Source organism: Muscardinus avellanarius, assembly GCF_963383645.1.
Source record: "Muscardinus avellanarius genome assembly, chromosome: 19".
Lineage (NCBI taxonomy): Eukaryota > Metazoa > Chordata > Mammalia > Rodentia > Gliridae > Muscardinus > Muscardinus avellanarius.
In genome coordinates, this window is record NC_137805.1 from 49,661,350 (window position 1) to 49,683,673 (window position 22,324).

A 22,324-nucleotide genomic window follows, 5' to 3' on the forward strand; every position below is an offset into this window, starting at 1 on the left:
GAAACTTCTCGAAGATGTGAAGCTTGTGCTCTGACAAATGCTGGGCATTATGTCAGAGCCCAAGGAAAAAGGCTCAGAGGAAACTGCCCAAGTGCATACTAGGAAATTGACTTTACTGAGATAAAACCTGCAAAGTATAAAAATAAATATCTCTTAGTTTTCATAGATACTTTTTCAGGATGGGTAGAAGCATACCCAACTAAGAATGAAACTGCCAATGTTGTGGCCAAGAAGATACTGGAAGAAATCTTTCCGAGATTTGGCATTCCAAAGGTAATCGGGTCAGATAATGGCCCAGCATTTGTTGCCCAGGTAAGTCAGGGACTGGCTACTCATCTGGGGATTAATTGGAAATTACATTGTGCATACAGACCCCAGAGTTCAGGACAGGTAGAGAGGATGAATAGAACTCTAAAAGAGACCTTAACTAAATTAGCCTTAGAGACCGGCGAAAAAGACTGGACAGCTCTCCTCCCTTTTGCCCTGTTCCAAGTGCGGAACACTCCCGGGGAACTGAAGCTTACACCTTTTGAAATCCTATATGGGGCGCCTCCCCCATTGGCCAGGGTGGGGGGAGTTTTTGACCCTGATGCTTCTTTTTCTCAATCTTTATTAGTGCGATTAAAAGCTCTTGAGTTGGTCAGAAACAAAGCCTGGAAACACCTCAAAGGGGTCTACAAGCCGGGGACAACGGCTGTTCCTCACCCATACCAAGTAGGAGACTTGGTCTTGGTTCGGCGACATCGGTCCGGCAATCTAGAGCCCCGGTGGAAGGGACCCTACACTGTCCTCCTGACCAGCCCAATTGCAGTCAAGGTTGAGGGCATCCAAGCCTGGGTCCATGCCTCACACGTGAAGAGAGCTTCAACCCAGCAGGAAGATGGCACCTGGAAACTGGAAAAGACTGATAATCCTCTTAAGCTGCGCCTTCTTCGTTTGGACAGATCCAAATCCCCATGCCCCTAAGAAACTAACCTGGCAAGTGTTATACCAAACAGGAGATGTAGTCTGGGCTATTTCTCAGAATGCGCCCCCAGGTACTTGGTGGCCCTCCTTATATCCTGAAATTTGTGGCTTGGTAGCGGGATCCCCCGCCTGGGACATCCCAACATTGAGGAGGCTCCCCAGGAAAACCACCCGATAATGAAACGCTCCCTTCATTCGGGAGGCCAGTACATAGCCAATAGACCAGGATGTAAAGATGCTCCTGCCTGGAGAAAATTATGACAAACTCCTTTTTATGTTTGTCCCCGGGATGGTAGAACTCGAGCTGAGGTCTATAACTGTGGGGGAATAGAACATTTTTTCTGTAAAAATTGGGGGTGCGAAACTACGGGTACTGTCTCTTGGAGCCCAACCTCTACAAAGGAACTAATTACTGTTACCTGAAGAAATAAAGGAAATGATTCCCTTAATATCACATTCACCCCTGTAGGACAAAAACATCATGAATCCTGGCTAAGGGGACGCATGTGAGGACTCCAGTTCTATCTACCTGGATGACCGGATAAAGGATTTACATTCCTAATAAGGCTTAGAATAGAAAATATAATCTTGTCAAAACCAGCTCCTCCTAAGCTCCCTTCCCTACCACGCCCTCTTCCCATTACCCCTCCTCCTACCTCTCCCCCTACTACCTTTCCTCTGATTATCCCCGCTCCACCTTTAATAGAAATTACCCCTGGGCCGGCTTTTGTTAATACTACCACAGAAGTTTCCTCTTTACATAAAGAGCAAAGTGGCCGCAGACTCCTCAGCCAGTCCCCAGCTATAGAAGATAGATTTTTTAGCCTAATCTAGGGGGCATTTCAAGCTTTAAATGCTACTAACCCCAATGCCACCGCTTCATGTTGGCTCTGCTTGGCTGCCAGTCCTCCTTATTATGAAGGAGCTGCCATTAATGGAACTTTTTTAGTTACTGACCAACTGGAACTTTGCCCCTGGGGATCTTACAGTAAATTCACTCTTACTGTAATATCTGGAAATGGGACGTGCATAGGAAAAGTGCCTCCAACCCATCAACATCTTTGTAGCTCACTTGATATTTCTATAACAGTTCCCAAATCTCGAAAACATCAATATCTACTACCTAATAATAATGGTTGGTGGGCCTGTAGTACCGGTCTCACTCCCTGTGTCTCTACCACGGTTCTTAATCAATCCAGAGACTTTTGTATTATGATTAGGTTGGTTCCTCGTGTTTACTACCATCCTGATGAAACTGTTATAGAAGCTTATGATTTTAAACCAACTAGATTTAAAAGAGAACCTGTATCCCTCACCTTAGCAGTGATGTTGGGATTAGGAGTAGCAGCAGGGGTCGGGATGGGAACTGCAGCAATGATTACCGGGCACCAGGGTTTAAAAAGTCTGCAAACCGCTATGGAAACAGACTTAAAGGCTTTAGAAAATTCAATTATCCAATTAGAAGAATCCCTTACATCTTTATCAGAGGTAGTGTTACAAAATAGACAAGGATTGGATTTGTTATTTTTAAAAGAAGGAGGGCTTTGTGCTGCCCTAAAAGAGGAATGTTGTTTCTATGTAGATCACTCTGGAGCTATAAAAGACTCCATGGCTAAGCTTAGAAAACGGCTAGAAGAGCGTAAACATAATAGAGAGGCTTCATTAGGATGGTTTGAAGGATGGTTCAACAAATCTCCCTGGATGACCACATTAATATCTGCCCTTATGGGACCACTTTTGTTATTACTGCTTTTGCTCACCGTAGGACCTTGTATAATAAATAGATTAATTGCCTTTGTTAAGGAACGAGTTAGTGCTGTTCAGATTTTAATGCTACACCAGCAGTAACAAAGAGTTAAACCTGAAGTTCTTAAGTATGTAGACTCAGAGACTTAGTTCTATGATTAGAACTATTTCCTAAAAGGAGTGGGGAATGAAAGGCCCCATTTAGAAGAAAAATCACAAGCCCTAACAGCCAGCTAATAGTTAAAATAGCCAGCTAAATAGTTAAAAAGAAAAGCATATATTACTGCAGCTTACAGCTTAAGAAGCATAGCTTATGAATGAGAAATATGCAATAAGCCCACCCTGTTCCAGGAACGCACCTAGCATCTTATCTATACTGACCGGGTCAGCGCGTCCTGTGCCAGGAACCTGCTGACTACACCTGGTATTTTATCTAACACTTGACTACAGAATGTACTTTTAAAAATGATTCTGTAATATTTTGTAAACACATGTAACTTGGCCCAAACCCCCCTAACTGGTGGTCTTTTCCCTATAAATATCCACACTTTCAGTTGCTTGGGGCCGAACTCCTCTGCTCTTAAGTGAGATACGAGTTGGCCCCAGTGCACTGGCTCCCTAATAAAAATTCTTACCTTCTGCTTTTGCATCAAGTAGAGTTTCTCGTGTGTTCTTGCTGTTGTCGCTTATCCTGAGGTTGATTGAGGGTCTCCCCTCTGCGGGGGTCTTACAATGGGAACCCATAGAGAGGACCAGAAGTGAGCGGACCTAAAATGCTCGGAAAAAAAGTTCCACAATGGAGTGTTTTATCGAACCTCATAGACAGGACCGGAAGTGAGTGTTACTAAAATGCCCAGAACAATAGTTCTGCAATGGAGTGTTTTATCGGAACCCATAGAAAGGAACGAATGTGAGAGGAACTAAAATGCCCAGAACGAAAGTTCTGCAATGCAGTGTTTTTTGGAACCCCTAGACAGGACCGGAAGTGAGCAGAACAAAAATACCGGGAACGAAAGTTCAGCGATTGAGTACTTTATTGGAACAAATAGATAGAACCGGCCGTGAGCGGAACTAAAATGCCCGGAACAAAATTTCCGCAATGGAGTGTTTTATGGAACCTACAGACAGGACCAGAAGTGAGCGGAACTAAAATGCCCGGTACGAAAGTTCCACAATGGAGTGTTTTATCGGAACCCATAGACAGGACCGGAAGTGAGCGGAACTAAAATGCCCGGAAAAAATGTTTTGCAATGGGATGTTTTATCAGAACCATAGAAATGACCGGAAGTGAGCGTAACTAAAGTGCCCAGAATGAAAGTTCAGCGATGGAGCGCTTTATCGGAACCCATAGACAGGAGCGGAAGTGAACGGAACTAAAATGCCTGGGATGAAAGTTCTGCAATGGAGTGTTTTATCAGAACCCATAGACAGGACCGGAATTGAACGGTACTAAAATGCCCTGAATGAAAGTTCTGCAATGGAGTGTTTTATGGAACCCCTAGACAGGACCGTAAGTGAGCGGAACTTAAATGCCCGGAACGAAAGTTCCGGAATGGAGTGTTTTATCGGAACCCATATTTAGTTCCGCTCACTTCCGGGCCTGTCTAGGGGTTCTGATAAAACACTCCATTGTGGAACTTTTGTTCCAGGCATTTTAGTTCCTCTCACTTCTGGTCCTGTCTATGGGTTACATAAAACACTCCATTGCATAACTTTCATTCCGGGCATTTTAGTTCCTCTCACTTCCGGTCCTATGGGTTCCGATAAAACACTCCATTGCAGAACTTATGTTCCGGGCATTTTAGTTCCACTCAATTCCGGTCTTATTCTATGGGTTTTGATAAAGCACTCCATCGCTAAAATTTATTTCCAGGCATTTTAGTTCCGCTCTCTTCCGGTCCTGTCTCTGTTCATATAAAGAGCCTTATTGCTGATCTATGTTTCCTCGCATTTTAGTTATGCTCACTTCCGGTCCTGTCTATCGGTTCTGATAAAGCATTCTATTGCTGAAAGTTTATTCCTAGCATTTTAGATCTGCTCACATTCAGTCCTGTCTATGGGTTCTCGTAAAGTGCTCCATCGTTATAATTTAGTTCGGCTATTTTAATTCTGCTCTCTTCTGGTCCTGTCTATAGGTTCCGATAAAGCGCTCTATTTCTGAACTTCTGTTCCAGGCATTTTTGTTCCTTTCACTTCCGATCCTGTTTATGGGTTCCGATAAAGCGATTTTTGATGTACTTTCGTTCTGGGCATTTTACTTCCGCTCACTTCCTGTCCTATCTATGGGTTCCGATAAAGCGCTGTATTGCTGAACTTTATTTCTGGTCATTTTAGTTCCTCTCACTTCTGGTCCTGTCTATGGGTTCCAATAAAGCGCTCTATTGCTAAAATTTCATTCCTGGGCATTTTACTTCCCCTCACTGCCGATCCTGTGTATGGGATCTGATAAAGTGCAGGGCATTTTTGAGCCACTCATTTTCGGTCCTATCTATGGGTTCCGATAAAACACTCTTTTGTGGAACTTCCGTTCCAGTCATTTTAGTTAAGCTCACTTCCGGTCCTGTCTATGGGTTCTGATAATGCACTCTATCGCTGAACTTTCATTCCGGGCATTTTAGTTCCGCTCACTTCTGGTCCTGTCGATAGGTTCCGATAAAGCGCTCCATCGCTGAAATTTTGTTTTGGGCATTTTAGTTCTGCTCACTTCTGGTCTTATTCTATGGGTTCCGATAAAGCACTCTATTGCTCAACTTTCGTTCCAGACATTTTCTGCTCACTTCCGGAACTGTCTATGGGTTCCAATAAAGTGCACTATTTCTGAACTTTCGTTCTGTGCATTTTTGGTCTGTTCACTTCCAGTACTCTCTATGCGTTCTGATAAAACATATTATTGCAGAACTTTTGTTCCGGACATTTTAGTTCCTCTCACCTCCAGTCCTGTCTATGGGTTACGATAATGTGCTCTATTGATGAACTTTCTCTCCAGGAATGTTAGTTCTGCTCACTTCCACTCCTGTCTATGGGTTCCAATAAAGCGCTCAATTGCTGAATTTTAGTTCCGGCTATTTTAGTTCTGCTCACTTCTGGTCTTGTCTAGGGGTTCCAATAATACGCTCTATAGCTGAAACTTCATTCCGGGCATTTTAGTTCCTCTCACTACCAGTCCTGTCTATGGGTTATGATAAAGCGCTCTATTGCTGAACTTTCGTTCTGGGCATTTTAGTTCTCCTCACTTCCGGTTCTGTCTATGCATTTCGATAAAGCGCTCCATCGCTGAAATTTTGTTCCAGGCATTTTAGTTCCACTAACTTCTGGTCGTATACTATGGGTTCCAATAAAGCGCTCTATGGCTCAACTTTTGTTTTGGGCATTTTAGTTCTGCTCACTTCTGGTCCAATCTATGGGTTCCAATAAAGCGCTCTATTTCTGAACTTTCGTTCCGGGCATTTTTGGTCTGCTCACTTCCGGTCCTGTCTATGGGTTCCAATAAAGCGTTCTATTGCTGAAATTTCATTCTGGGCATTTTAGATCTGCTCACTGCTGGTCCTGTCTATAGGTTCCAATAAAGTGCTCCATGGCTAAAATTTAGTTCCAGGCATTTTAGTTCCGCTCACTTCCAGTCCTGTCTATGGGTTCCAATAAAGGTCTCTATTTCTGAACTTCCATTCCGGGCATATTTGGTCCGCTCACTTCCGATCCTGTATATGGGTTCTGATAAAGCGATCTATTGCTGTGTTTTCATTCCGGGGATTTTAGTTCCACTCACTTCTGGTACTGTCTATGGGGTCCGATAAAGCACTCTATTGCTGAATTTTCATTCCACGCATTTTACTTATGCTCACTTCTGGTCCTGTCTCTGTTATATTAAGTGCTCTATGGCTCAACTTTCGTTCCAGCCATTTTAGTTCCGCCCTCTTCTGGTCCTGTCTATGGGTTCCGATAAAACACTATTGTGTAACTTTTGTTTGGGGCATTTTAGTTCCCCTCACTTCCGGTCCTATCTCTGGGTTCCGATAATGTGCACTATTGCTGAACTTCTTTCCAGGCATTTTAATTCCGCTCACTTCTATGGGTTCTGATAAAGCACTCTATCACTGAACTTTCAATCTGGGCATTTTTGTTCCGCTCACTTCCAGTCCTGTCTATGTGTTTTGAAAAAGCGATCTATTGCTGTTCTTAAGTTCCGGGAGTTTTAGTTCCGATCACTTCCGGTCCTGTCTATGGGTTCAGATAAAGTGCTTTATTGCTGTACTTTTGTTCCGGGCATTTTACTTATGCTCACTTCTGGTCCTGTCTCTGTTATATAAAGCAGAGTATTGCTAAACTTTTGTTCCGGGCATTTTAGTTAAGCTCACTTCCGGTCCTGTCTATGGGTTCCGATAGTGTGCTCTATTGATTAATTTTCATTCCCGGCATTTTAGTTCCGCTCACTTACGGTCCTGTCTATGGGTTCCAATAAAGCGCTCCATCACTGAAACTCTCTTCCGTGTATTTTAGTTCCACTCACTTCCAGTCTTATTTTTGGGGTTCCGATAAAGTCCTCTATGGCTCAACTTTCATTCTGGGCATTTTTAGTTCTGCCCTCTTCTTGTCCTGTCTATGGGTTCCAATAAAACACTCTATTGTGGAACTTTCATTTGGGCATTTAGTTCCCCACTTCCGGTCCTGTCTATGGGTTCCAACAAAACACTTTATTACTGACGATTCATTCTGGGCATTTTAGTTCCCCTCACTTCTGGTCCTGTCTCTGGGTTCCGATAATGTGCTCTATTGCTGAACTTCTTTCCGGGCATTTTAATTCCACTCACTTCCAATCCTGTCTATGTGTTTTGATAAAGCGCTCTATCACTGAACATTTGTTCCGGGCATTTTTGTTCCGCTCACTTCTGGTCTTATTCTATGGTTTCTGATAAAGTGCTCTATTGCTGAACTTTCGTTCCGGTCATTTTAGCTCCGTCACTGCTGGTCCTGTCATTGGGTTCCAATAAAGTGCTCTATTGCTGAACTTTCATTCAGGTCATTTGAGTTCTGCTCAGTTTCCTTCCTGTCTCTGTTCATATAAAGCGCTGTATTGCTGAACTTTAGTTCCAGGCATTTTAGTTCTGCTCACTTTCGGTCCTATCTATGGGTTCCGATAAAGCGCTCTATTGTGGAACTTTCATTCCAGGCATTTTAATTCCGCTCACTTCTGGTTCTGTCTCTGTTCATATAAAGCGCTCTATTGCTGAACTTTCATTTTGGGCATTTTTTAAAGCTCACTTCCGGTCCTATGGGTTCTGATAAAGCGCTCTATTGCTGAACTTTTGGTCTGGGCATTTTAGTTCCGCTCATGTCCAGTCCTGTCTCTGGGTTCCAATAAAAGGCTCCATCGCTGAAATTTTGTTCCTGGCATTTTAGTTCCGCTCACTTCCGGTCTTATTCTATGGGTTATGATAAAGTGCTCTATGGATTAACTTTTATTCCAGGCATTTTAATTATGCTCACTTCTGGTCCTGTCTATGGGTTCCAAAAAAGTACTCGATTTCTGAACTTTCATTCCGGGTATTTTTGGTCCGTTCATTTCTTGTCCTGTCTACAGGTTCCGATAAAACACTATTGCTGAGGATTCGTTCCGGGCATGTTAGTCAATTTCACTTCTGGTCCTGTCTATGGGTTCCGATAATGCGCTCTATTGATGAACTTCTGTTCCAGGCATTTTAGTTCCACTCACTTCTGGTTTTTCTCTGTTCATATAAAGCTCTGTATTGCCGAACCTTCGTTCCAGACATTTTAGTTAAGCTCACTTCTGGTCCTGTCTATGGTTTCCGATAATGCGCTCTATAGCTAAACTTTCATTCCGGGTATATTAGTTCCGCTCACTTCCGGTATTGTCTATGCATTCCGATAAAACGCTCTATTTCTGAACTTTCGTTCCGGGCATTTTTGGTCTGCTCACTTCCAATCCTGTCTATGGGTTCCGATAAAGTGCTCTATGGCTCAACTTTCATTCCGGGAAATTTAGTTCCGCTCACTTCTGGTCCTTTCTATGGGTTCCGATAAAGCACTCCATCGCTGAAATTTGGTTCCGGGCATTTTAGTTCCCCTTACTTCTGGTCCTGTCTATGGGTTCCTATAATGTGCTCTATTGCTGAACTTTCATTCCAGGCATTTTTGGTCTGCTCACTTCCAATCCTGTCTATGAGTTCCGATAAATTGATCTATCGCTGTACTTTTATTCCGGACATTTTAGTTCCTCTCACTTCTGGTCCTGTCTATGGGTTCTGATAAAGCACTCTATTGCAGAACTCTCGTCCGGTTATTACAGTTCCGCTCAATTCCGGTCCTGTCCATGGTTTCCGATAAAGTGCTCCATTGCTTAACTTTAGTTCTGGGCATTTTAGTTCCGCTCACTTCCGGTTCTGTCTCTGTACATATAAAGCGCTGAACTGCTGAACTTTCATTTCGGCATTTAATTAAGCTCACCTCTAGTCCTGTCTATGGGTTCCGATAAAGTGCTCTATCGCTGAACTTTCGTTTCAGGCATTTTAGTGCCGCTCACTTCCGGTCCTGTCTATCAGTTCCGATAAAGTGCTCTATTGCTGAACTTTAGTTCCAGTTATTTTATTTCCGCTCACTTCCGGTCTTGTCTATGCGTTCCGATAATTTGATCTATTGCTGAAATTTCATTCCAGGCGTTTTAGTTCCCCTCTCTGCCGGTCCTGTCTATGCATTCCGATAGAGCACCCTAATGCTGAAATTTTATTCCCGGCATTTTAGTTCTGCTCACATCTGGTCTTATTCTATGGGTTCCGATAAAGCGCTCTATGGCTCAATTTTAGTTCAGGGCATTTTAGTTTCTCTCTTCCGGTCCTGTCTATGGGTTCTGATAAAACACTCTATTGCTGAACTTTCTTTCCGGGCATTTTAGTTCCACTCACTTCTGGTCTTATTCTATGGGTTCCAATAAAGTGCTCTATTTCAGAACTTTCGTTCCAGGAATTTTTGGTCCCCTCACTTCTGGTCCTGTCTATGGGTTCTGATAATGCGCTCTATTGCTTAACTTTCATTCCAGGCATTTTAATTCCTCTCACTTCCGGTCATGCAAATGGGTTCCAATAAAGCGCTCTATTGCTGCACTTTTGTTTTGGGTATTTTAGTTCCGTTCACTTCCGATCCTGTTCCACTCGCTTCCAGTCCTGTATATGGGTTCCTATAAAGCCCTTATTGCAGAACATTTCTTCCGGGCATTTTAGTTCCACTCACTTATGGTCCGGTCTATGGGTTCCGATAAAGTACTCCATTTCTGAAGTTTCGTTCTGGGCATTTTAGTTCCGTTCACTTCTGGTACTGTCTATGGGGTCTGATAAAGCGCTCTATGGCTGAACTTTCGTTCCGGGCATTTTAGTTAGGCTCACTTCCCATCCTGTCTATGGGTTTTGATAAAACACTGTATTGCTGAACTTTCATTCCAGGCATTTTAGTTCCGCTCACTTCTGGTCCTGACTGTGCGTGCTGAAAAAGTACTTGCTTGCTGAACTTTCATTATGGGAATTTTAGTTCTGCTCACTTCCTGTCCTGATTATGGGTTCCGATAAAGCGCTCTATTGCTGAACTTTCATTCTGGGCATTTTAGTTCTGCTCACTTCGGTCCTGTCTTTGTGTTCATATAAAGCTCTGTATTGCTAAACTTTTGTTCTAGGCATGTGGTTAAGCTCACTTCCGTTCCTGTCAATAGGTTCCGATAAAGTGCTCTATGGCAGAACTTTCATTCCGGGCATTTTAGTTCCGCTCACTTCCGGTCTTGTCTCTGTTCATATAAAGTGCTGTATTGCTGAATTATCGTACCGGGCATTTTAGATCCGCTCACTTCCGGTCCTCTCTATGTGTTCTGATAAATGCTCTATCGCTGAAATTTCATTCCGGGCATTTTAAAACCACGCACTTCCGGTCCTGTCTATAGGTTCCGATAAAGTGCTCCAGCGCTGAAATTTTGTTTTGGGCATTTTAGTTCCGCTCACTTCCGGTCTTTTTCTATGGGTTCCGAAAAAGCGCTCTATGGCTCAACTTTTGTTCTGGGCATTTTAGTTCTGCTCACTTCTGGTCCTGTCTTTGGGTTCCAATAAAGCGCTGTATTTCTGAACTTTTGTTACAGGCATTTTTGGTCCACTCACTTCCAGTCCTGTCTATGGGTTCCGATAAAGCAATCTATGGTGCAACCTTCTTTCTGGGCATTTTAGTTCCCCTCACTTCCGGTCCTGTCTATGGGTTCTTTTTTTTTTTTTTTTTTGGTGGTACTGGGGTTCCTGGAAGCCCTTCTACCTCCGGGCTACACTCCCAGACCTATTTTTACATTTTTATTTGGAAACAGGGTCTCCTAAGCCAGCGCACGTGGCTGGCTTTGAACCTGCGCGATCCTCCTGTCTCTGCCTCCCAAGCGCGGGGATTACAAGCGTGCACCACCACGCCCGGCTCTGTCTATGGGTTCTGATAATGCACTCTATTGCTGAACTTTATTTCTGGGCATTTTAGTTCAGCTCACTTCCCGTCTTTTCTATGCGTTTCAATAAAGAGCTCTATCACTGAACTTTCGTTCCAGGAATTTTAGTTCCCTCACTTCCGGTCCTGACTATGGGTTTCGATAAAGCGCTCTATTGGTGAAATTTCATTCCAGGCATTTTAGTTCCCCTCACTGCCAGTTCTGTCTATGGGTTCCGATAAAGCTCTCTATTGCTGAACTTTAATTCCGGGCATTTTAGTTCCGCTCACTACCGGGCCTGTCTCTGTTCATATAAAGCACTGTATTGCTGAACTTTCATGCCAGGCATTTTAGTTAAGCTCACTTCCAGTCCTTCATACGGGTTCTGAAAATGCACTCTATTACTGAACTTTTTTTCCAGGCATTTTAGTTCCTCTCACTTCCAGTCTTATTGTATGGGTTCCGATAAAGCACTCTATGGCTCAACTTTCATTCCGGGCATTTTACTTTTGCTCACTTCCGGTCCTGGTATGGGTTGCATTAAAGCGCTCTATTTCTGAACTTTCATTCCTGGAATTTTAGTTCCACTCACTTCCGGTCCTGTCTATGTGTTTCGTTAAAGCGCTCTATCACTGAACTTTCGTTCCAGGCATTTTAGTTCCACTCACTTCTGGTCCTGTGTATGGGTTCTGCTAAAGCACTCTACTGCTGTACTTTCTTTCCGGGCATTTTAGTTCTGCTCACTTCTGATCCTTTCTATGGGTTCCGATAAAGCACTCTATTGCTGAAATTTATTTCTGTTAATTTTAGTTCCGCTCACTTCCTGTCATGTCTATGGGTTCCGATAAAGTACCCCATTGCTGAACTTTAGTTCCAGGTACTTTGGTTCCGCTCACTTCCGGTCCTGATTCTGTTCATATAAAGTGCTGTATTGCTGAACTATCATTCCGGGCATTTTAGGTCTGCTCACTTCCAGTCCTGTTTTGCTCACTTCCAGTCCTGTCTCTGTGTTCATATAAAGCACTGTATTGCTGAACTTTCATTCCAGGCATTTTAGTTCTGCTCACTTGTGGTCCTATCTATGCATTCCGATAAAGCGCTCTATTGCTACACTTTTGTTTTGGGTATTTTAGTTCTGTTCACTTCCGGTCCTGTCTATGGGTTCTGATAAAACCCTCTATTGCTAAACACTAGTTCCAGGGATTTTAGTTCCACTCACTGGTGGTCCTGTCTATGGGTTCTGATAAAGTGCTCCATTTCTGAAGTTTTATTCCAGGCATTTTAGTTCCGCACACTTCCAGTCCTGTCTCTGTTCATATAAAGCACTCTATTGCTAAACTTTCTTTCTGCGCATATTAGTTCCGCTCACTCTGATCCTGTTTATGGGTTCCAATAAGGCGCTCTATGGCAGAACTTTCTTTATGGGCATTTTAGTTCTGCTCACTTCCGGTCCCGTCTATGGGTTCTGATAAAACACTCTACTGCGGAACTTTCGTTACAGGCATTTTAGTTCACTCACTTCCGGTCCTGTCTATGGGTTCCGATAAAGCACTCTATTGCTGAACTTTCATTCCAGTCATTTTAGTTCCACTCACTTCCCAACCTGTTTATGGGTTCCGATAAAGCACTCTATTGCTGAACTTTCATTCTGGGCATTTTAGTTCCGCTCACTTCCGGTCTCCTGGCCTGGGGCCCCTGACGATGCCCCTTGACAGCAGGAAGTAACTAGAGGGGGGTCAAAATCATTGTCTCTTACCCCCTTAGTCAAAGAGGCTGGGATGATAGGTTTAAGCCATTGCCCCACAGGGGGCAGGGCTGGAAGCTAGGAGGCAGAGCTCTGTGATTCTCACAGAGGAGACCACTCCCCTCGATTTAAGGTAGCTGCAGCTACCTCAGACACAGGAGACACACAGAGAAACAGACACGTGCACGCTCTCTTGCTCACCTCTTGCTCACCTGTTACTACCGGCCCACACGGGAGCGGACGGGGAAGGAACTGCCCGCGATGGTGGGCGGCTGACTCTGGATGAATAAAGGCATCCATATCATCTATACTAGACTCCCTTGTATATCTGTGCACTGATGGGACCCGCCTCATCTTATTTCAATCACATATCAAAGTCAATCACATTGCTTTTAAATTTTAAACTAGGAAACAAAGGACAAGATCTATCACTTCCTTTTTTTCCCCTTTTTTAGAGTAAGAACAGTCCCTCTGATACTATGTAAATCCATTTTGAGTTTGTCAAAACTCTCAGGAAAATATGCACACCTTCAAAAGTATATGTAGTTCCTCTTTCTACACACAGAGCATATTAAAATGTCTCTTGTATAGCAAAGCATGGTGGTGCATGCCTGTAACCAATGCTTGGGAGGCTGAGAGAGGAGGTAGTTTGAAGACAGTCTCAGCATCTTAGTGAGATATTAGCAATTAAGTGAGACCCTGTTTCAAAATAAAAGGGTGGGGGGTAGAGCTCAGAGGTAGAATGCTCCTGGGTTCAAACCCCCATATCACAAAAATGTCTCTTGCACAGACTTACAGGTTACCAAATCCGGATAGATGTGTACTAATAATACAGTAGCTCTTTCCCATGCAGGATACTTGTCAGAATGACTAAATACAATGCAATACCACAAGCAATTTCATTTGGAAAAATAGTCAAGTAGAGTATGAATGATAAGGGTGGGGGAGTAGTGAGATGGGACTGGAGTTAATATTAAAACATTTCTAAAATGTTAAACCATTTAGTGTTCTTGGGCACAACAGTGGACATACTTGCATTCAGTTTCACAAGAGTAAACATAACTACCATGATCCAGCAAATAAACATGCTTCTCAATATTTGCCCAAAGAAGGTAAAAAACTTACCTCTGTATAAAAACGCACACATTAATAGCAGCTTCATTCATGTTGACAAAACTTAGAAGCAACCAAGACTTTCTTCAATTTCAGAATGGATAAATCAACTGCGGTATGTCCATACAATGGAATACTATTCAGCCAGCTATCAAGCTAAGAGACAGAAGAAACCAATGCATATTGTTACTCCAAAGAACCCAGCATAGAAAGGCTATATACTCTAAGACTATATACTCTAAGATTCCAACAGCCAGATATTCTTGAAAAGGCAAATCTAGCCTCTCTGGGTCTGGGCCTAGGTGGCATCAACATGGCTAAATGCACCAAGAAGGTCAGCTTCGTCAGTACATACAGGACCCGCTACAGTGCCTCCCTCCAGAAGATAGTGAAGGAAATTGAAATCAGCCAGCACACCAAGTACACCTGCTCCTTCTGCAGCAAAACCAAGATGAAGAGACAGGTGTTAGGCATCTGGCACTGTGGTTCTTGCATGAAAACTGTGGCTGGTGGTGCCTGGACCTACAACACAACTTCTGCCATCACAGTCAAGTCTGCCATCAGTCAAGTCTGAAAGAATTGAAAGACCAATAGATGCTCTACCATTTGGGACATCATTAGCCTATAATAAATGGGTTAATTTGTATTTAAAAAAAAAGAAAAGAAAAGGCAAATCTATCGAGACTGTAAAAGTCAGTAGTTTATGGTAGCTGTGGAGAGAGAGGGACTAATCAGAAAAAGAGCGGGGCAGTGACCCCATTGAACATGGTACTGTAAAGATGAATCCAAGTCATTAGTCACTCTTCAAAGCCCATAGAATGTTCAGTGCTAAGAATAAAATCTAATTTTAGTAATGTAAACTAAGGACTTCAGTTCGTAATAGTGCACCAATACTGACTCAACTGCACAACGTGTAGAAAATGAGCACAAGGGTTTAATAATAATAAAAGAGGTGCCTAGATTTATGAGAACTTCGAACTTAATAGAAATTCTAAGTATCAAACTATCTTAAAATTAAGCAATATAAAAACATTTCTGGACATCTAAAAATAATCTAATGGATGAATGTAAGACACTAAATCAATGGGCTGTTCAATCTCATTGGGACATGACAGTTTTACACATGAGACAATTTCTCTCTTGTTAGATAATGCAATAATCTTTAAAAGTTCTCAGGTCTGACTTGAGTTTTCAGAATTATGAAAGCAATTTCTCAAACCCTGCAGTTAGTACTATTTATTAGGTTATCTAGTACAAACATTCCCTGCCTCAGAAATTAATGAAATAACAAGTGAACACTTGGACTAAAGTCCTGCCCATGTGGATTTAGACTAATGTAGGTGACAATCCAATTGAGAGGCAGTCGATAAATCATTAATACAAAGTATGTCAGGAAGGAGCCAGTGCCTTGGAGGATCCTAACAAGGTCAAGTGCCTCTTTGTTTAGGCAGAGGGTATAAGGGGCACTTTTTTGATAAAGGGTAGAGAAAGAAGGATGTATTCCGTCCAACTAGACCAGAATATTTGATTCAAGAAAATAAAAGTTAGAGCTTTCAGAGGAGGACAGGTGTGGGAAGGAAGGCTAGGGAAAGCCCGGAGGTAGAATGCCTCTGGGTTCTACCCCCCCAGTACCACACACACACACACACACACACACACACACACACACACACACGAACCACAAATCACACCCCCAACCCTATTTACTTGCAAACTATCACTCAGTTGTAGAAGGTCTAAGTTGCTGATGCCGGTCACAAACTGGTGATCCTCCTGTCTCAGCCTCCCAAGTACAGAGCTTACAGGTGTATGCCATCATGCCTGGACATAGACATCACCAGGTTGCTGGCAAATGCTTTCTTTTAAATTTCTAAGGAATAATCTAATGCGATCTAATTGTTCCTTGGAGTAAATCTGATATGATTTTTCTCTTACATCTTAATAATTTTCATTCAGTCAAAGCAAGATAACTTATTCAAGTCAGGCATGGTGGCGAACACTTGTAATCCCAGTACTTGAGAGGCTGAGACAGGAGGATCTCTGTTTGTGACCAGCCTCACCTACTTAGGCCCTCTGCAACTTAGACCCTGTTTCAAAATAAAGAATAAAAAATAGGACTGGGAGTGTACCTTGGAGGTAGAATGCCACTGGGTTCCATCTCTAATACCAACACACACACACACACACACACACACACACACACACACACACAAATAGGGCTGGGGTATTGCTCTGAGACAGAATGCCCCTGGGTTCAACCCCAGCACCCCTCCCACACACGCACAAGAACTTATTCAGCTCTCCTCCACTCTGAACCCATTGTTCTCTAGTTCTGTAATACCAGTATCACTTACGTGGAAACTTCCCTTCACCTCTGTCCTTAAAAAGCCCTTTGCCTACCGGGCGTGGTGGCGCACGCTTGTAATCCCCGTGCTTGGGAGGTGGAGACAGGAGGATCGCGCACATTTGAAGCCAGCAGCACTGGCGTAAGAGACCCTGTTTCAAAAAAAAAATATATATATATATACATATATATACACATATATATACATACATATACATATACATATACATATACATATACATATACATATACATATACATATACATATACATATACATATATATATATATATATATATATATATATATATATATATATATATATAATAGGTCTGGGAGTGTAGCCCGGAGGATAGAAGGGCTTCCAGGAACCCCAGTACCACAAAAAAAAAGCCCTTTGCCTTTCATGTTTCCTGGATGACAGGCCTTCCTCTTTCTTGGCTCATTTCTGTATTTCAGGGGAGCACATCCTCCAGTAACTTCTTGAGAAAGGGTATGTAGGAGATAAAACGGCTTACTTCTTGCCTTCTTGCAGATTTTTTTTTGTGTGTGTGTGGTACTAGGGGTTGAACCCAGGGGCATTCTGCCTCCAAGTGACACTCCCAGCCCTATTTTTTATTCTTTGTTTTGAAACAGGGTCTCACTGAGTTGCAAAGGGCCAATGCTCCTGTCTCAGCCTCCCAAATGCTGGGATTACAAGTGTGCGCCACCAAGCCCGGCTTCCCAGGTGATGCATGCTTTGAATCCCAGCATTTGGGATTACAAATTTTTTTTAAAAAATTATTTTGAAACAAGTCTCACCAAGTTATAGAGGGCCTCACTAAGTAGCTAAGGCTGGCCATGAACCTGTGATTCTCCTGTCTTATCCTCCCAAATACTGGGATTATAAGCCTGTGCCATTAAGTCTGGCTTACTTGTAGTTCTGAAAAATAACTTTATCCTCATATTTGCTTGATAATTTCAGGATCAGAGGTCAGAAATTATTTTTCCTAAGCTAGGTATGCTTGTAACCTCATTACTTGAAAGGCTTAGACAGGGAGATTCCAGAACAGCCTCAGGAAAGTTAGGAAGACCCTGTTTCAAAATAAAAAATAAAATTGGAGTTGGGCGTGGTGGTGCATGTTTGTAATCCCAGCATTTTGGGAGACTGAGACAAGAGGATTATGGTTCGCAGACAGCCTCAGCTACTTAGGCCCTTCATGACTCAGTGAGACTGTTTCAAAGTCAAGAATAAAAAATAGGGTTGGGGTGTAGCTTTGAGGTAGAATGCCCCGGGTTCCATCCCTAGTACTGAAAAATAAATAAATAAATAAATAAATAAATAATAAAATTGGGTAGGGGTATAGCTCAGAGGTAGAATGCTCTTGGGTTTTATTTTTTATTTATTTATTTATTTATTTATTTATTTATTTATTTATTTATTTATTTTTGCAGTACTAGAGATGGAACCCGGGGCAACCTACCACCAAGCTACACCCCAGCCCTACAATATCTTTGCCCCTAACATTCTGAAATTTCATAATGGTACACCTTGTTCTAGGACTTGTTCATGATATTGGTACTTGGTGGGTTGAATCAATCTGGAACAAATATTCCCTTAGTTCTAGGAATTATTTTACTCATATATTTTCTGCACCTTTTCTTCCTTCTGTCAGGAAGGCCTATTATCGAGATGTGGAATTATGGGTTTATTTTCTGGTTTTCCTCACCATTTCTCTCTTGATCTTCCTTTTTTCTTTTTTTTTCTGGGAGATTTAATTAACTTCTGTGAGACTTCTTTTGAAATTTTAGTTTTTGCTGCCAAAATTATATTTCCAAGGGCTCTTCCTTAATCTTTGACATCCTCTCTCTCTCTCTCTCTCTCTCTCTCTCTCTCTCTCTCTCTCTCTCTCTCTTTCTCCTCCCTCCATCTCTTCCCACACCTATTTTATAATTTATTTGGAAACAGGTCTCACTAAGTTGCTTAGAATCTCACCAAGTAGCGGAGGCTGGCTTTGAACCTTTGTGATCCTCCTGTCTCAGCCTCCCAAGCGCTGGGATTACAAACGTGTGCCACCACGTCCAGCTCTTTTTTTTTTTTTTATCAGAAGTGTCTGCAATTTACCCAGGTGTGGTGGTGCACACTTTGTAATCCCAGTACTTGGGAGGTTGAGAGAGGAGGATGGCAAGTTCCTAGCCATGTTTTAAAATAAAAAAGAATAAAAATGATAGGGCTGGGCCTGTAGCTTGGAGGTAGAATACTCCTTGGTTCCATTCTCCAGTAACACACACACACACACACACACATCACAAAGTGTCTGCAGTGTGTGTGTGTGTGTGTGTGTGTGTGTGTGTGTGTGTGTGTATTGCTCGGAATGGAACCCAGGGACATTCTACCTCTGAGCTTTACCCCAGATCAATTTTATTTTTTATCTGGAAATAGAGTCTCACTAAGTTGCTGAGAGCCTTGCTAAATTGCTGAGGCTGGCTTCGAACCTGCAATCCTCTTGTCTCAGCCCCCCAAATCCTGGGATTACAGGCGTGCGCCTTCATGCCCAGCTGCAATGTCTTTGGACTGAGAGGCAGTGCCTCACCCTGGTTACAAAGGCCAGGTTTCTCAGACAGTGTGGAGTGAATTGGCTGTGTCATCTTGGGGTAAAAAGTGGCAGATGCTGACCTATGTGTCGCGTGTTGTGTGCTGTGTCTGAGGCAGGCTGGGGAACCCATCCCTGCTCTACCTCGGGGAGAGTCTCAGCGGCTCAGACCACCACCGTCTTCACAGGCGTCTCAGACGGCGCCATGGTCAGGCGTCCTGATGCGTGTGGAGCCGGCTCGCCTGCCTCCGCAGCTTCTCTCTCCTAACACCGTCTTCAGGTAGAACGTTCACAAGTGATTCACTTTCCTTTCTTCCTCCTCTTCCTCATCTTTCTTTGTTTATGGCCCATGTTACCTCATATTGAATCCGAGGTGTTTCCAAAAGTTCATAGTTATACATTCACGGTGTTATAGATGGATTTGGGCTGTCCAAGGTTATTACGCCATCTTTCTCTTTTAAACCCATTCCCTATATTAAGTCTAAACTAACTGGATTGAAAACATCTAATTCCATGTAAATCATTTGCATGATTAAGTACTTTTCAAATGACACCATATTACTTGGAATTTCACTGGAAATGTTCTCAGTTGTTCTATGTTCAGATTCTGAGGTTTCCAAAAACAAAAACAAAACAGAGACTGTTTTTTTTCTAAGTCACCAATCCAATTCCCTCAGCAACTTTATTTTCTGATATATTATAGCCAAGTTTTATATCATCACTTCCAAATGACCCAAAATCTCAATCACGTCACATCTGTCATTTGAGCTAATATTATTAGGAATTCAGTAATTCTTGTTTCCATGGCTTGGATTATATCCTAACTAAAACACAACACACACACACACACACACACACACACACACACACACTACACACATAAATTTTCTTTTGTGTGTGATATTGGGGATTGAACCCAGGGGCATTCTACCTCCAAGCTACATCCTCAGCCATTATTATTATTATTATTATTATTATTAATTATTATTATTACTATTATTATTATTATTTGTATGTGGTACCAGGGATTGAACCCAGAGACATTATATCTTTTTTATTTTGAAAGAGGATCTTGCTAGGTTGATGAGAGTCTCACTACTTGAGGCTGCCCTTGAACCTGTGATCCTCCTGTCTCGGCCTCCCAAGTCCTGAGATAACAGGGGTGTGCCACCACGCCTGAGCTCACTGTTGCTTTTTTTTTCTTCTGGTACTAGGGATGGAACCCAAGGGCACTGTACATCTGAGCTACACCCCCAGCCTAATTTTTTTAGTCTTTTTATTTTTTATTTTATTTATTTATTTATTTATTTTTGGTGGTACTGGGGGTGGAACCCAGAGGCTTTCTACCTCCGGGCTATACTGCCAGACCTATTTTATATTTTATTTGGAAACAGGGTCTCACTAAGTTGCTGAGAGCCCCACTATGTAGCTGAGGCTGGCTTCGAACCTGTGCAATCCTCCTGTCTCAGCCTCCCAAGTGCGGTGATTACAAAAACAAAAACCACCATGCCCGGCAGTCTTTTTATTTTTGAAAGAGGGTCTCACTGAGTTGTGAAGGGCCTTGCTAAGTAGCTGAGGCTGTTCTGTCCAAAAACCACGATCCTCCAGTCTCAGCCTCCCAAATGCTGGGATTGCAGCATGCACTACCATGCCCACCTCTTTTAATTTAAAATTGCTTAGGAATTTTCTAAGGCTTTAATTTTTTTATTGCAGTACAGGGGATTGAACCCAGGAGCCTTATATTCTTTCTTTATTATTTATTTATTTATTGCAGTAATGAGGATGGAACCCAGGGGCATAGTACCTCCAAGCTACACCCCAAGCCGTATTTTTTAGAGTTTTTATTTTGTGAAACGTGTCTCACTGAGTTGCAAAGGGCCTCGCTAAGCGGAGGCTGTCCACAAACCATGATCCTCAGGTCTTCACCTCCTGAATACTGGGATTACAAGCATATGCCACAGTGCCCAGCTTTTTATTATTTATTTTGAAACAGGGTCTCACCAAGTTGTGGAGGGTCTCACTAAGTAGCTGAGGCTGGCTGCGAACCTGTGATTCTCCTGTCTCAGCCTCCCAAGTACTGAGATTAAAAGTGTGGGTGACCAGGCCCAACTGTATGCTGTTTTTTTTTGGGGGGGGGTGTCTTGGGGACGGAGCCCAGGGGCATTCGACCTCTAAGCTACACCCCCTGCCCTACTTTTTATTCTTTATTTTGAAACCAGGTCTCACTGAGCTGCAAAGGGCCTCACTAAGTATCTGAGGCTGTCTGCGAACCACGATCCTCCTGTCTCAGCCTCCCAAATGCTTGGATTACAAGCATGTGCCACCATGCCCAGCTTGTATGCTGTTTTTGATCTGACATTTGACTGTTTGAAATGTGTGAAGATAATTAATTAGCTGTGTGTGTGTGTGTGTGTGTGTGTGTGTGTGTGTGTGTGTGTGTCAGGTAATGGGGTCCTTCCCAGCCACACAGGCTTGCTCCCCCATCACAGGTCTGCCCTCTGGGGCACACTTCTCTCACTCATAGGATTTTTGTGTGTGTGTGTGGTACTGATGATTGCACCTAGAGGCATTCTTCTCTGAGATGAGCTACATCCCAGCCCTATTTTATTTTATTTTATTTTATATTTTGGTGGTTCTGGGGGTGGAACCCAGGGGCTTTCTACCTCCAGGCTATACTCCCAGACTTATATATTTTATTTGGAAACAGGGTCTCACTAAGTTGCTGAGAGCCTCACTAAGTAGCTGAGGCTGGCTTCGAACCTGTGTGATCCTCCTGTCTCAGCCTTCCAAGCACGGGGAGTACAAGTGTGCACCACCGGGTCTGGCTCCCAGCCCTATTTTATTTGTTTATTTAATTTTGTTTTATTTTTGTGGTACTTCGCATTGAACCCAGGGGCATTCTACTTCTGGGCTATACCTCCAGCCATATTTTTAATTCTTTGTTTTGAAACAGGGTCTCACTAAGTTGAGGAGGACCTCACTAAGTAGCTGAGGCTGGCTGTGAACCTGCTATCCTCCTGTCCTCCTGTCTCAGCCTTCCAAAGTTCTGATATTAGTGCAGCCACCACACCCTGCACAATCTTTTGCTGGACCCGGTGTTGAGTCCTTCTTGCATATTTTCTGCTCCAGTCCTCCTCTGCTTCCCCCTACGGTCCTCCTCCCACCAAGTTAATGGCTTTCTCCCTGGCCCGGCTGGGCAGGGCCCCGCCTTTCTGGATTGGGGCTGGTGTAGCAGGGCCTTTTGCACCCCCAGGCGAGGTTGGTGGAAGACAGGCCACCTACACCTGACCCAAAGAGGGACTTCGAGAGGGAGGGGTTTCTAGCTCCTTTATTTAGCGTGTCAACCCTCTGCCTCTCACAAGACACAAGACTTCTTTGGGCAAG

At 43.1% G+C, this 22,324-nt stretch overlaps 1 protein-coding gene across 1 annotated transcript; it reads left to right on the forward strand.

Moving 5' to 3' along the window:
* Positions 1-14,337: 14,337 nt before the first annotated feature.
* Positions 14,338-14,904, forward strand: LOC308277509 (large ribosomal subunit protein eL43-like; the record flags this gene model as incomplete). Its single annotated transcript, XM_080716709.1, has 1 exon — positions 14,338-14,904. The coding sequence occupies one exon, from the start codon at positions 14,338-14,340 to the stop codon at positions 14,596-14,598; it is 261 nt and encodes an 86-aa protein (XP_080572835.1). The 3' UTR covers positions 14,599-14,904.
* Positions 14,905-22,324: the final 7,420 nt, after the last annotated feature.